This window comes from Opisthocomus hoazin, chromosome 2 (genome assembly GCF_030867145.1).
Source record: "Opisthocomus hoazin isolate bOpiHoa1 chromosome 2, bOpiHoa1.hap1, whole genome shotgun sequence".
Classification (NCBI taxonomy): domain Eukaryota; kingdom Metazoa; phylum Chordata; class Aves; order Opisthocomiformes; family Opisthocomidae; genus Opisthocomus; species Opisthocomus hoazin.
The window spans coordinates 92,257,522-92,271,625 of NC_134415.1; the positions used below are offsets into that span (position 1 = coordinate 92,257,522).

Below are 14,104 nucleotides of genomic sequence, written 5' to 3' on the forward strand. Positions count from 1 at the left end.
TTCAGTTCGAATCCAAAATACAAGCAGTTTTTCATAAAACTTTTAACTACGGAGTCCTGTTACTTCTGCTCCTTGAATTAAAAGGTCCTGGTGTCCAAATGAATATGTTTTACTACTTGTAATAATAATAAGTAACACCAATGACTCTTATCCATTAGGGAATATAGACTTTTTGGGATTGCCAAGATCTTTCATACAGAATGTCACCATCTGAGAATGCTGCTGTTGTTTCTTTATCTCTGTACTTCATCTGCTGACTTAACACAGTCCACATTGTAACTCATTTGCTAATAAAGAACATAGCTCATATTACTTTTTCCATCTGAGATACCACTTTGGCTTCTAATATAGCAACATATCTGTTTTCAGGTTGCTTTGTTCTCCTTTGTTCAAATCCAAAATATCCCATAGGTTTCTTGGTACAAAATGAAATCGTGATAGAAGTAATACTTTCCCCCTCCAAAGTAATTTCTGGCACTTTCACCGAGTCTTTGGACTTAAGGTTTGTTCATATTTTTGAGTGTTTTTAATAGTCTTCACCTTCAGCATTCCAGTGAAGGAATATCGTATAGTTTATTCAGACAGCCTGAGTATGCATTAAAGATGCTGTAGTTGCCTTCCTGGTACTTTAGTACCTACTTTCTTTTGGGGTTTTTTCAAGCAAACTTATTATAAAGCCCCTAGTAAATTACTTCTTCTATAAAAGATAAAGAAATAATATAAGAATACATAGCACTGCGAAAAGTTATACAAAAAAATGTTGGTGCTTTTTATTTATTTCTTCCTTGGGACACTGAATACATTTAGGAAGTTAAAGCAAGAGGGATATATAGCCTGTTTTTCTAACTTTACGTTTCTCCTTCTATTGAAAGAGTCTATGAGTTTATATCTTTCCCTCTGAATAACTGCACAGGTATCTCATCAAGTCTATTAGTTCAGCTGTGGATTTCAGTGTGAATGACTTTCTTTCTGAATTTAGGGAGTGTCACTTGATGCAGTAAAGACACTTGTATACTTCATAGTAAACATTTTACAGCTAAAGGCAGCTGCTGTCTAGCCTAGATGAGTCTTCCTACTGCTGTTTGAACAACAGTGCAATAACATCCTTTGGTAGGAACCCCTGGAAAAATTCCTCCCCTGCGTGGCAAGCATTGAAGGCCTTCAGTGAAACAGTGAGGCTGTACTGCGGCTTGGTGTACTGAAAGGGGCACGTCTTCAGATCACTGATTTTCTAAGCCCTTTTCATTGATCGAATGAATATTTAATAATGCTGGAAGAGCATGACAGTGGACTTAGAAGACAAATACGAATGTAACTGAAGATGATGTTTCTTCTTAAAAGACTCAGAGCTTCATGCTCAAAACCCCAGAGCTCATGCAGAATCTTTCTTAGTAAAATTTTGCCTTTTCTTATTAGAAGAAAGAGGAAAATATCAGTGAGCTGTATGCCATGTTAGTGTCTTAGGGAGTCTGGAGTCACAAGCAGACCAGAGGAGTTTCTGATTTATGCTGCCTTGTGATGATCCTCTACAGCTCATTTTCTAGCAGCAGATAGCCAGAGTACAAAAGTTAGCTCAGCCAGGGCTGGAAATGGAAATGTCAGAAGACGGGCTCTGCGCTTCTGGAAGATCTTTTAGTCAGAGCAGCTCTGCACTGACAAGTCTGTCCACTTTGCACGTCTCCAGGGTCAGGAGGGAAACAAGACAGAAAACCATACAAATCCAGAATCGAGACTTCTGCGTTTTGGCTCCATCTTTTTCTCTCTGCTGACTGACAAAAAAAAAAAAATCTGTGAATTCTCATTCTGGCTATAGGCATTCAGGGGTGGATGACTGGAAGCTTGTACTAAATGGTCCGGCAACCCTTTAGTTTGAGGTTAAGCATGCACAAAAGTGAATTGTTTCTTCCTTCCTGCAAGTCATTGCTTGCCCTGTTGGCAGTGCACGGAGCGAAGCTAGCCGTGCTCTTGCTGCCGCCGCTTTACTTTGTGGAGAGCAGAACTTAAGGGTTTGCCAATTTGGGGAGAAAAAATACTATCTAAAGCACTGTCCTCTAAATTATTGGAGTTTTGTAACCAAATCAACTGGCTCGTCTTGAAATGTCAGAGATTTTAGGGAGGTGTTACATAGCTCCCAAATTAAGAAATAAAATACATTTCTGACAATCTATTTAAAAATGTTTATTAAAAAAAATTCTAACCATAGAATTTTTTACAGGCATTTTCCAAGCAAAAATCTCTATGTAAATAGCTGTTGTTATTTTTGCTAAGCCACAGAATTTAGTATTTCGTTCTTAGTTAATATACTAGAAAAATATTTACTTGGAGATATGATTCATTCTGACTAATGGGATCAAGCTAATTCAGACCAAAGCCGAATAAAGAAATAAATTTAAATTGTTTTGTTTTGCTTTTTTGTTTGTTTGAGAAAGGTAGAACGCCCTGTGTGAAACTAAGGGCAGACAGAAATTAAGATAGGTCAGAAGTGATTCCGACCTCAGCTGACCCACCTGGCTAGCATGAGTCTCACTAGGCAGTGGCCTGGAAAGGGTTGCAGTGGATCACATCCAGCTTACTGTCTGAGTAGCCCTTTATAGCTGACTAAACAAGCGGTGGTTGTCAACGTTGGTAGGAAATGCGGCTTTGAGTCCTTGGTGTTGCATCAAGAAGTGTTTTAACAGCTCTGCCATTATCTTAATTTTAGAATGTTGAAGCACCTCCTTGAAAGCAAATCAAGTGTAAAACTGTGCAAAGCAGTAACTCTGTTTTATGCAGGATTTTGGTTATTTGTTTTGGTTGCAAATGAAAATAAAAGAACATTAACATTTTCTTCTGTGAAGATGTCAGCCTGACCTCGTAGCTGTTACTCACAGTCAAAAAAATCGGAGGTCATTTTCCGATGGATCTTCCCAGATTTGCAGATCCTGGAGGTTCTCAGAGCTGACAGCCTGCCCCAGCCTGAAGAGTGAGCTGGTCACAGCTCTTAGAGGTGATTTCTTTTCTCTTGTTAGCCCTGGGCAGTCTCCCGGAGGCTGGATGTTAAGACCAGATCAAAAACTAGCTTTCTCCATAGCAGCCTAATATGCTATTAAGGAATCAAATGTAGAAGCAGCGTGGGATGGGATGGCAGCACGTGGCACCCATCCCTAGCTCCCCAGGAAACCTGCTTCCACGTCAAGCTCCGTTGAGCATTTTGATTTCAACCAACCAGCCAATTAGAATGAATAGTGACTTTTATTACAGTATTTTGAATTATTCCTAGCAACAAGCTTTTGGCCTGGAAGTCACAAATGCATTTTTTTCTTTGGTGACTAAAAAAGAAAACTTCGTAATTTCCCCTTGAAAATGTTAGGGACCATTCCTGCTTTAAAATGAGAGGCATCTTGACTGCATGTAGACTGTGGGGACATCTGCTGGGGTGCTGGGAAACGGCAGACTTCAAAACGTATATTGACAGTGGAAGTATTCGAGCGTGAACATGCCAAAAATTGTTAATATTGCGGCATTCTCTCAAGGCGGAGAATTTCACATTTTACCCACAAAGGAAAGCAGGTGCCCATATCCCAGTATTTCTGTGCTAATCGCTCTAGGAGAACACTTAAGCCTCGTATAAGCGCATCCATACTTAACCCTCTTAATTTAAAAACTCTGTATTTTGGTCATGTAAAAAACTCTGTAGAAGAGGAGAAATCTCTGGAAATTCCTTGTAATGATGGGTGAGCCAAGAGAAGCTGGCATCCTGTGAGGCAGACCAGCTCAGCCAGCTGCGACCACATAACAGCCTTCCGCGGCTTCCTGTGGTACCCTCGGGATGGAAACGCTTTCCTTGCAGCTGGAAATGAGCGATGGCCTTCCCTCCTGTCTACCGGCTCTTGCGGCAGCCACCCGAGGACTGGCAGAGGAGCTTCGGTGATAGGACTGGCGCAGCCACGTGTTGCCACATTGCAGAATCGTGGTCTGAAACGTGGCGTCGGATTTCTCATTTTTGTTAAAATTAAGCAAAAATGCCATTAAAAAACTAACCCTGGCTTGAATCTGATCATATATGCAGCCCTAAATTGAGCCAAAATTGTCAAATTCATAGACTTTGGTGGAATTGTGGGATGAATTCTGTTCCATTACTTCAGTATATTCTTAATTAATTAGCTAAGATTAAGGAGACCCATCTTTTCAGCTGGAAAAGATGTGACTGGGGAGATAATATACATCTGTTTTGGCTATTCGCTCAAAATTACATTTAGCATTCCATTTTCCTCATGTTCTTCCATATATATCTGTATAATCTGCTCCTTGCTGTCTGAAATTGTAAGATATTTGAGGGGCTGGCACAGTCTTCTAGATTTGTGTTTGAAAAGTGCCTTTGCAGGGATGTTTTTTAAGGCACGAGAATAAAATGAGTGGTGGAGGTGTATGCATTTTAAACTCTTCCGCTGAAATTTTCAGATGCCTGTCTACAGACAGAGGTCCACGTATTTAGACAACTAATATAATTTTAATAAATTCTGGCCCCTTCTTGCCCCACAGTCCACGTTACTTACACTGAGCTCAAATCCCGTTTGCAGCCCTTTTTCCTGCCTCTGTCTTCTTGCATTTGGAAACCTGGTTGGGCAGCGATGAGTGGAAATTGACGGTGTGGATCAGGGCGAAAGTTGTTTCACAGCTGAGTCAATTTTGTTAATGCAAAAATGGTGCTCCAGACATCTGGTTAGAATTATTTTTATTCTATCCTTCAGAAGGAATGCTTAAATATGAAAAATGTGGAGCAAAACGTAGGGTCCCCTATAGCCTATATACTCCTCCCATATAGTCTCTACTTTTAAACAAGAGCAAAGCTGAAAAAGCTAGGAGAAACTAATTTTGTTTTGCTAAGTTATGAAACTTCCCTGCCCCGGCACCTCCATACTGTTTGCTATATAGATATGTTTATGTCTTATCATTAGTAACTTTAAGCATTTGACTAAATGTTAACAGGTAAAACAGCTCTAAGAATGCTTCAAATAAGAAATTAATGATGCTTTCATGTAATATTTAATACAGTGGTATTCTACAGGTGTTACGAATTTTAAGTAAAAATATTAAATTTAATCTACCTATTGCTTAGAGAAATAGATTAGTCCTAAATATTCTAAGCATGTTAGCTGTACACAGTGTAACTTTGTCTAATGTGGTTTTTGGTGACAGACACAAAAATAGAAATGAAAATAGGACATGTTAAACCAGATACTTTGTAAACTGATTATCCCAAGATATTAGGTTCCATTAAACTTACAACAAATATATTTTTCTTTTCCTTACTCAGGGGCGTGCCTCATTAACATCTGAGAAACAACGTTTTGCCCATGAACATGGTGAAATGAAAAATCTAGAAGATATTGTTAAAGATATCAAGCCATCTGTGCTAATAGGTAATTTCTTCTGCTTTAAAGCAATGACCTTTTCTTTGTTGAAAAAAAATGGGGATGTGGCTTTGTCTGAAGACCAGATCAAGTTCCTCTGAACAGTTTACCTTTGTGTGTTTTTAGAAAACACTAGCTGCATAATGGACTCTATTAAGCAACTGAACAAACAGTAACTATCCAAGCATGTAACACTGCTTTCACTCCAAGCCATCCATTTCACAGGAGGAATAACCCGAGTTGGTTTAAACATCTGATGGAGAACCTTAGCACCTTCCTAAATTACTTCTGATTTAATGTGGATGGTGTAATATACATAACCTCAAACTTAGACTGAGAAAACTGAGTTAAGCGCATGTAAACCTGTGCAGATCTGAGCATGCTGTAGCTGAATCTTCTTTTCACTCATATTCAGGTCCTTACCCACCCATCCTTTGTGCAGACCAAAACACAGATTTTACAAAGACTTGTTCTTTTATACAAGCTGCAGGTTTATTTGGGATCTCAGTAAAGGATTGCTCAGCTCTCCACAGTTTGGTTATTATATTCCAGTGACAGTTTCAGTACTGAACTGCAAGTCCTCTTAAACAATTTTTTTTAATATGAAGACTTGGAATTTCATCTGTCTAGCTAGTAAAATCATTTATCAGATGCTGGAAAATCTGAAATGCCACAGTGAAAATTATCCTACATTTTAAGAGCTACCTTTTCGACTGTGCTTAGACCACCTGGTCCTTGTTCAGTAAAATCTGCTTTTGACGATGATCATGAATGAGGTAAATAAAGCTTATATTTTTCTATGCTCCATAAAGTTATGACTGCAAGACAGACACCAAGTAGTCTAGAGAATTTATTTAGCAGAATACAAGGCTGCAAAGCTAGTGGAACAGAAGAATAGACTGAATGATCTGTGATATTTATCAAGATAAAGGTGTGTGGATGCTTAGGGAATGCTTGTTGTCATAAATAGGGATGTTTACTGTGATTCATTTTTATATATAAATCTATGTGGCGCTTTCCCTCAAGGTTCCTTTCTCCTACACACACTGCATAATGAAGGCTCTTCCAACAGAAACAGCAAAGAAAATTAATACTGGGGAGTTTTTCAGTTTGGAGGACTAGTCATGCAGTATCTTCCCCTGGGCAGCAGGAGTCATGCTGATACTCCTTCTCCCAATGTTTTACTTGCCTCTGTCTCAGCAAATCCTCATACATGTTTCATTGCCTGCGATGGCTCAAGGAAAAGCCTTCATTTAGCTTGATGAAGTATAAGAAATTGCAATTTTAAAATAAAAGACAAAAAAAGAAATAGTCAATGAGATGGTTTGGAGCATTTTGTTTTAACTTTGTATCTGAAGATAGTTGTCATTCTTAATATTGGCTGTCCAGAAGCAGTTTTAGAAGACATTAAACATTTGGCAACTGCAGACTTAACCAGAAACTAAGGTGTACAATGAGCTCTTATACACAAGTGGGTCAAAATCCTGACTGCCACGACTGTACATCAAAAATACAGTGGCCCAGCTGGTCTAGCAGAGCTTTTGCATCTAAGCATCCTTATCTGTTCATAGATAGTGAAGTACAGAGCGCTCAGATTTGCAAAAAATAGTAGTATGTGAAAGAAATGTTTGAACAAGAGATGTTTAAACTTTGAGAGAAGTCACCAACTTGCGCCAATTTAAGAGCTGCCTTTTTTGGTACCAAGGGATCACAATAAAGGAGATTTGGCCAGACGCAAAACCAAATGGGTCTTATCATTGGGCCCACACTAAACACCTAAACAGCACCTAAAGAGCCTGTCGTAGGCTGCTTGGGCTATCAGTAGACCTCTTGAGAAAGCTCAATTTAAAATGATTTTTGCCAAGAAGGGTTGGACCAGATGATCCTTGAGGTCCCTTCTAATCTGGTGTTCTATGATTCCATGAATTCAGGGAATTTCAGCGGGGCACCCACCTCTCCCTACTGAGGGCGCATGTTGTGCTTGAAGATGTCTCTGTAAAATGATACCGTCCTTCATGTAGAATTAGCCAGAAAATACTCCTTTAAGACACCTTTAAGAAATGTCAGTCCTGGAGCATGTATGACGTTCTAGCCAGCTCTGGGAGGTGAGGACCCCTTTCACCTCCCTCCAAGCTCTCCTCGGGCAGACACCAAGCTGTCCTTTTAGAGCGGGCAATGCTGGGATGCTCCTTAGTGCATGAGTGACGAGCAGTTAAGAGTCCTGACCCAAGAGAGACCCTCTCCTGGCCCGGGTTTGAATTCGTTCCTGCTCCCCCAAGAGAGGGAACAACAGCCTTTTTTCTGATGTTGAAACTCAGATGCTGTGTGGAAAGCAGAGCAGGGAGCCAGGCGCTGGAGGCTCTGAGCAAGAAGGAGGCTACCTTCTCTACAAGCCAAGCGATAGGGGCCTCCTGGGGCTTAAAGATCCTTAGGTTTACTCCAAGGTCTGTTTATCTGTCTTTCACTGAAGGCCTGGAGAGCAAGCTGCTGACCCTTGGGTTCCCAGCTCTTGTAAGTTAGGCAGAAATACAGGCGTATTGGCATCTCAAAAACATCACGCACACCCCTTTTTGCTTGTGAGAACAGTATGGAGAACAGAAAAGCATCTCTGGTGGGATGGAAAGGGATGTATTCAAAAAAATTATTGCTGTCAGGGAAGCCTTAGGCTCAAAATTGGGATTATTCATCAGCTGAGGCTGGAGATGACAGAATGGTCAGCTGTAGAAGGCAGAGACTTTACTCATCGTGTCAGAAGAAATTGAAATCTGACACATTGGATTTGGGAGAAACTATCCAGTCTGTGGCATGAGACTTTGGGAGACGGAGTTGTACCTTTGTACTGCTTACTGGACTTACCTGCAGGCTAGGTGATACATGTGTATTTTAGATAAAGGGCCTGAGAAAAGTGAAGTGAGAAATTCGTCGGACTGTGCAGGGGTGAATAGGTTCTGCCTTATGTGAGGATTAATACTGAAGTTTCGCTGTTGTAAAATCTTCTATACAAGACTTTAGCCACATTAGGAAAAAGGTTGAACTCCATTTTTAAGAGGGAGGTACACAATAAAAGGAGCTCTGTTCTTTTAAAAGTGACATCCATGTCTTACCTTGAACTGATTTCATTAGTCTGCTTATTATGCCTGTGTTTTTCTTCTTTAGGAGTTGCTGCAATTGGTGGTGCTTTTACTAAAGAAATTCTTCAGGATATGGCTGCTTTAAACAAACGTCCTATTATTTTCGCTCTCAGCAATCCTACCAGCAAAGCAGAATGCACGGCTGAGCAGTGCTACAAATATACAGAGGTAACCAAAGATTAACATCTCTCCAGTATACATAGTGAAAAGTAAATCTGAAATTATATTCAAAATGGGAGGAAGACAGAGGGTGGAGTAGCAAGTCCTAATCATGTCTCTGTGTGGGGGTAAAAGGAGTTAAATTAAGTAACAGGTTTTTCAGATTTTATCAAGACAATTTCACTGAAGTCCATACAAGCTCACACCCTCATAAAAACATTTAATAGCTTTTATTGGTGTCAGGCAAGACTCGTAGTCTTTATTATAACCAAAGCATCAGTAACCATCAATCATTAAAGCCTTATGCCTGTTTTTGAACTGTACCACTTTGTGTAATATATACACACAGTGGCATGCTTTTCATTTGAGATTTTATAGATACTCTTCAGGGTGAGAAAATACTTCAGTATAGGAAATAGGATCTTTAAAATAATTCTTTATTAAGAACTCGAGTAACTGACTCAATTGACAAAGATTTCTATTATGGAAACATAGGTGAAAATTAAAAGAACCATGCTTGCTTGTTTATTATTGCATTATGGAAGTGCTAATAGACATGTTATCCTGTAATTGAGTCTAGAATTTGAAGTGTATGAGTACTTGACTGCATGTGTTTCACAGTGGATTGTGTCTGGATTTCTTGTCAAATACAGGGCAGTTTGAATGACAGTTGAAAAGTCAAATTTAGCATGCCTGTTCCCTCTGCACAGTGCACAATTACAGCGCAGTGCTCAAGCCAGGGAAGCAGCCTACATGAAGGGTTGCTTATGGTGGCAAACGACAGCTGGCAGGCAGAGCAAAAGACGCACTGAAGCATTTGATCTGTCACCAAAACGTATAATAAGCCGGCCATGATAATACTGGATGACACCAAACCAAACAGCATATTCGTCTGAAGAGCTGAATAGCAAGAGTGGCTTATTTTAAAATGCATGTTTCCAGTTGTCTAAAATAAGCATAGGTATTTCTGATACAAAGAGCCTGTGAAGTATTTAACAGTGACATTTATCACTTCAGCAGTGCTAGCATAAATAAAGGCTGGCTTTTCTTCCCCACCTAAATTTACTGCTTAAATTTGAGAGTGCTCCCTGCCCAGCAAGGCAAGAGGCAGGGGCCTTTGGGCTGTGGACGCAGAGCCTGTGCAACGTCATTCCCCTTGTTAGTCCAGAACTGCACTGCCCGCTGTAGAAATGGTTTCTCTCTCGCCGTGTGTCGGGAATGATCTGGGGAGAACCAGCAGCGCTCTCACCCCTGAGTTGCCCCTTCTGCCACCCCCGAACAGCACTCGATGGTGTTATGGTGTGACTTGTATCCGTACAGCTAAGATCTCTAATTCTCCAGAACAGGCTGGCTCTTCCGTAGTGCCTCCTGGCACCAGTCTGAGCACGGTGCCTGGGCCCCGTCTGCTGCAGGGCTACTTGGCAACACCGAAAAATCTGCTGGGAAGCATCCTAGTGGTTGATGGGTGTTGGATGATCTCACACGCCGGTGCCCGAGTTGGTGCCCTCACCCTGCGTGGTGTATTACACAGAGGGGAGCCACAAGGTCCTGGCAGACCAGGTCCCATCACCCACTTGTGCTCTAGGTTGCACCATGGGATGGCATTCCTGGGACGCAGCCTGCACCTCTGTTGTTCTGTTGAGCTGCAGGGTGGGCGCAGGGGCCTGAAGTGGGGAGATTGGTAAGGACAGACAGCTCTGCCTGCCCACGGATCCTCAGAAATTGCCCCATCCAAAAGTGCAAGATTTAGTGGCCTTAGTGTTATTTTTATGGGTGATCTGCTGTTGTGAAAAAAATCCAGCAGCATCACCCATTGTTACCATGACAGTATTGTCCACTTTTGAGATTTCCTTCCCGTGTACCCTTCTTCTAGCATGGATGCACAAGGTGAATAATGAGTGCTGGCTTTCAGTTTCTCCTCTTCTAAATTGTATGGACAGCTCGTACCTGAATAAGGCAGCTGTTACTCTCTGACATCAGATACTCACAGATAATCACCAGTAGTCTCTAGGATCAGCATCCTGATGTTCTTGAAACACATTCAGTCAAATAGCTCTAACACCCTCTCAGAAGAGATACTAAATAGATGCAACCCAGCTTCCACAGTGGTAGATATTTAAAAGGATGTGTGAAATATTTCAACAGCGTCCCCTTAACTAGCGTTCTTTCTTTTGCTTTCTCGTTACAATTTAGGGACGTGGCATTTTTGCCAGTGGCAGTCCTTTTGATCCTGTCACTCTTCCAAGCGGACAAACCCTCTATCCTGGCCAGGGTAACAATTCCTACGTGTTCCCAGGAGTTGCCCTTGGCGTTATTGCATGTGGACTGAAACATATTGGCGAGGATGTGTTCCTCACAACTGCTGAGGTACTGTATTAAAAATTATTTAAATTCCTTAATTTAGTAACTTGGTAATAATGAACAATTAAACAGAAATAGCTAAATATTATCTTTAAAGTTGGAAAAATAGTGCTTTCTGCGTAAGGTCTTTATTTGCAATATATGTTGGTTTTTATAAATTCTGTTTGAACGGGTTGGTTTTTTGTCCTGTTTCCAAAACCAGGACAAAAAGTTAATACTTGGTCCAAAAATCATCTGACATAAACTTCACCTTCTGTTGGCACAGAAAAAAAAGACTTCCATACTGTATTATCACAGGTGAACGCACAGATGTACAGTTTGCACACACGTGTACACAGGTTTGATTTTAGATTGAAAGGAATTATATTTTGATGTTGGCCGCTTTGGGGTGACTTTTGTGGGTGTTTTGCTTGCAAAAATTGTTTGATTTTCTTTTAGCTTTTTGCTATTTTGAGTAGAGCTGTTGGCATCATTTTTTCAGGACCTCTCTTGTCAACGACTGGTGGAAGCACTCCATTGCCTTGTGGTTCCTTGCACTACAGTTTTACACAACTGCCATGTTATTCTTCCCATTTTCTTTCCTATCCTTTTCTTTCCTCAGGTAATGTTTTATAATCTTTGTTTTGACGTTATCCAACATGTGATTCCTTTTTCTCCACTCACTGGGCAAGAGATGAACAGAGAGCAAACGCTTTTGGTTCTGGGAGCCATTCACCACCTACTTCCAATGATTGTTCAAAGTCTGACTATCTTACATTGTAATACCATAAATGCACAGGATTGTATCTTCAACATATATGGGAGAAAAATCTGGCCTTTATTATTTTAGAATCCCTTATTCAAACAAAATAAATTACCAGCAGTGGTTGAAATCAAATGCTTAACACATTTTTCTTCTTTTTTTTTACAAAAAAAATCCCTCAAAATGATAAGTCAATCTTTCTGTAGCTGTTTCTCATTTCAGAAAATTCTAACTTTCTGTGCTTTTCTGAGTCCAGCATCTTTGCTCCTCATCTGCTATAGCGTCATTGCACCCTTACCACTCTTGCCTCTGACCTTCTGCTTCTCCTCCTCCTCCTCTTCCTGCTCTGTCCTGGAGTTCCTGTCCCCTCCATTGCCTCAGCTGGTTCTGCTCTTGGCTGGCACCAAGATCAACGTAATGAGCCTGACAGGGCTCGGCTTCCTTCTATCCAGAGTGGTGGGGGATATCCCTGCTCAAGCTCCTGGCTACTCAGCTCCCAGGAATGTGTTCCCAAGCTCATCTAGCTCAGAGAGAGCCCAGGTTCGGTGATTAGAAAGCCCTAAGCAGTGCGTGATGGTCTGACCACCTCTGTGCAAAGCCGTTAAAAGCCTGACGCTTTTTGGGTTTTTTTATGGAAATAAGGCAGCACGCTAGCCTCAGTTGACCAGGTTAACTCTGATTGACCTAGATTCACTTCAGTGATAATTTCTAAGCATCCAGCTCATACCAATCACAATCCACAGAACTTCATGGAAGTGCAGCATCCTAATCTTCAAAGAAGCTGTGTAAGCACACTTGGGAATACAAAAACAAAACAAACAAAAAAACAGAGGGGAAAAAAGCTGCACCAGTTAGCAGAAGAGAGAACGCCTAACTCAACTCTTGCAGCTTCTCTAAGGGATGTTGCATCCCAGATTCTTGCTCCTTGTGTCCTTTTCAGGGATTAAAGGGAAGAAAATGGTCCTTTTCTATCACTGGGAGGCAACTGGTAGACAGCGTAATGCTATGACTGGCAGGATGTCAGGGGAAGCTTTCTTAAAAGGTGGGCACTTGCATGCTGCCCTTGTTGGATTTTTGAAGGGTTTTTTTAAGTTATGTACCGTGGCATCTTTAAAACGTTTGCCAGCAGCTTGCCCTCTGTAAGAAAGACATTCACAATTTCCATCTTTAAAATTAGTAAAAAGCCCAGACTGTCTCCACTGGCTTTAACCATCTTAGGAGGGCAATGGTCCATCTTGTAAGACTTGCATAATTATATCCTCCCTTTAAATCCTTCCCTGTAATTTCAGTTGGATACGGTGATCCTCACTTGCTGGTCTAAACTGCTGTGTTAAACAGTTGTCTTTTTTCATTCTACAAGTTGCTTCATTTTGGTTTGGGAGAAATGGTTCCTACATATAGAGTGCTGATGGATGAAAGGTGACGCATATGTGGATTGAACTGTGTTTCAAGTGGCAGTCTACTAAGTCAGAAAAAAATCTGTTCTGAACAAAGAAATTTAACTGAACAAAGAAACGTAACAGTCAGGGAAATAAACTGTTATCAGAAATTGTGAGGAAGCTTTTAAATTCTCTCTTGAGGTAGAGGTTCTTCACTGGTAAAGGTTTTGCTACATAATTCTTCCTCTAGTAAAACCCCTAGAAAAGTTTGACATGTAAAAATGTGGTTTTTTCTTGCATAGAAAGTCTCTGTTGGCGGTAAGATCAATGGATAGCTGCTCGCCATACGGCTGGAGCAAAGAGCAGTCACATCTGGTCTCCCTGCCTGCGCTAGAGGCAATGTGTGGCTGGGGCTTGGGTGAGCTACAGCCCGTTACTGAGCACGGTGACGGCCGATGGGTTTCAGAGGAGGCTTTGTCAGAAGAGGTGTCAGGGGTGTGAAGGCCAGGAGGACCGCGTAGGCCCTTACCTGAAATTAGAGTATAAAGCAAAAGCAAAAGTGCTTTTTTGTTTTGTTTTCTTGCCTTTTTTTAATGGAAGGATGAAAGGAAAATAGTTTCACGGGGGGTTTAGAATAGTGGTAAGTATTCTCCATTTGAAATGGAAGCGCCCAAGATGCTGCAAAATTTAAAGCACCAAACCCGTGCATGTGAGATAGAGGGACCTTCTCACGTTGTAGTGGTTGCTTACCTGAAAAAGGAAAGTATAAATAAAAAGCAACCCAGGCTGCATGCCTGCACCTCCTGTCTTCGTGCTTTGCCACCTCTCCAATTAAATCTGGTAAAAGTCACAAATAGCTTATTGTAACTACAACGAATTCTACTTTCAGTGTTCTTTTCTTCCTGCCAAGTAAAACTGAATGTAACTTTGATTTTGGAT

General features: G+C 41.0%; 1 protein-coding gene across 1 annotated transcript in view; it reads left to right on the plus strand.

Moving 5' to 3' along the window:
* The window catches only part of ME1 (malic enzyme 1), a 185,258-nt gene that overhangs the window by 164,525 nt on the left and 6,629 nt on the right, over positions 1-14,104 (plus strand). The window contains exons 10-12 of the mRNA XM_075414440.1: positions 5,297-5,402; positions 8,550-8,692; positions 10,877-11,050. Coding sequence (XP_075270555.1) covers positions 5,297-5,402; positions 8,550-8,692; positions 10,877-11,050 — 423 coding nt within the window. The remainder of the gene's footprint in view (positions 1-5,296; positions 5,403-8,549; positions 8,693-10,876; positions 11,051-14,104) is intronic.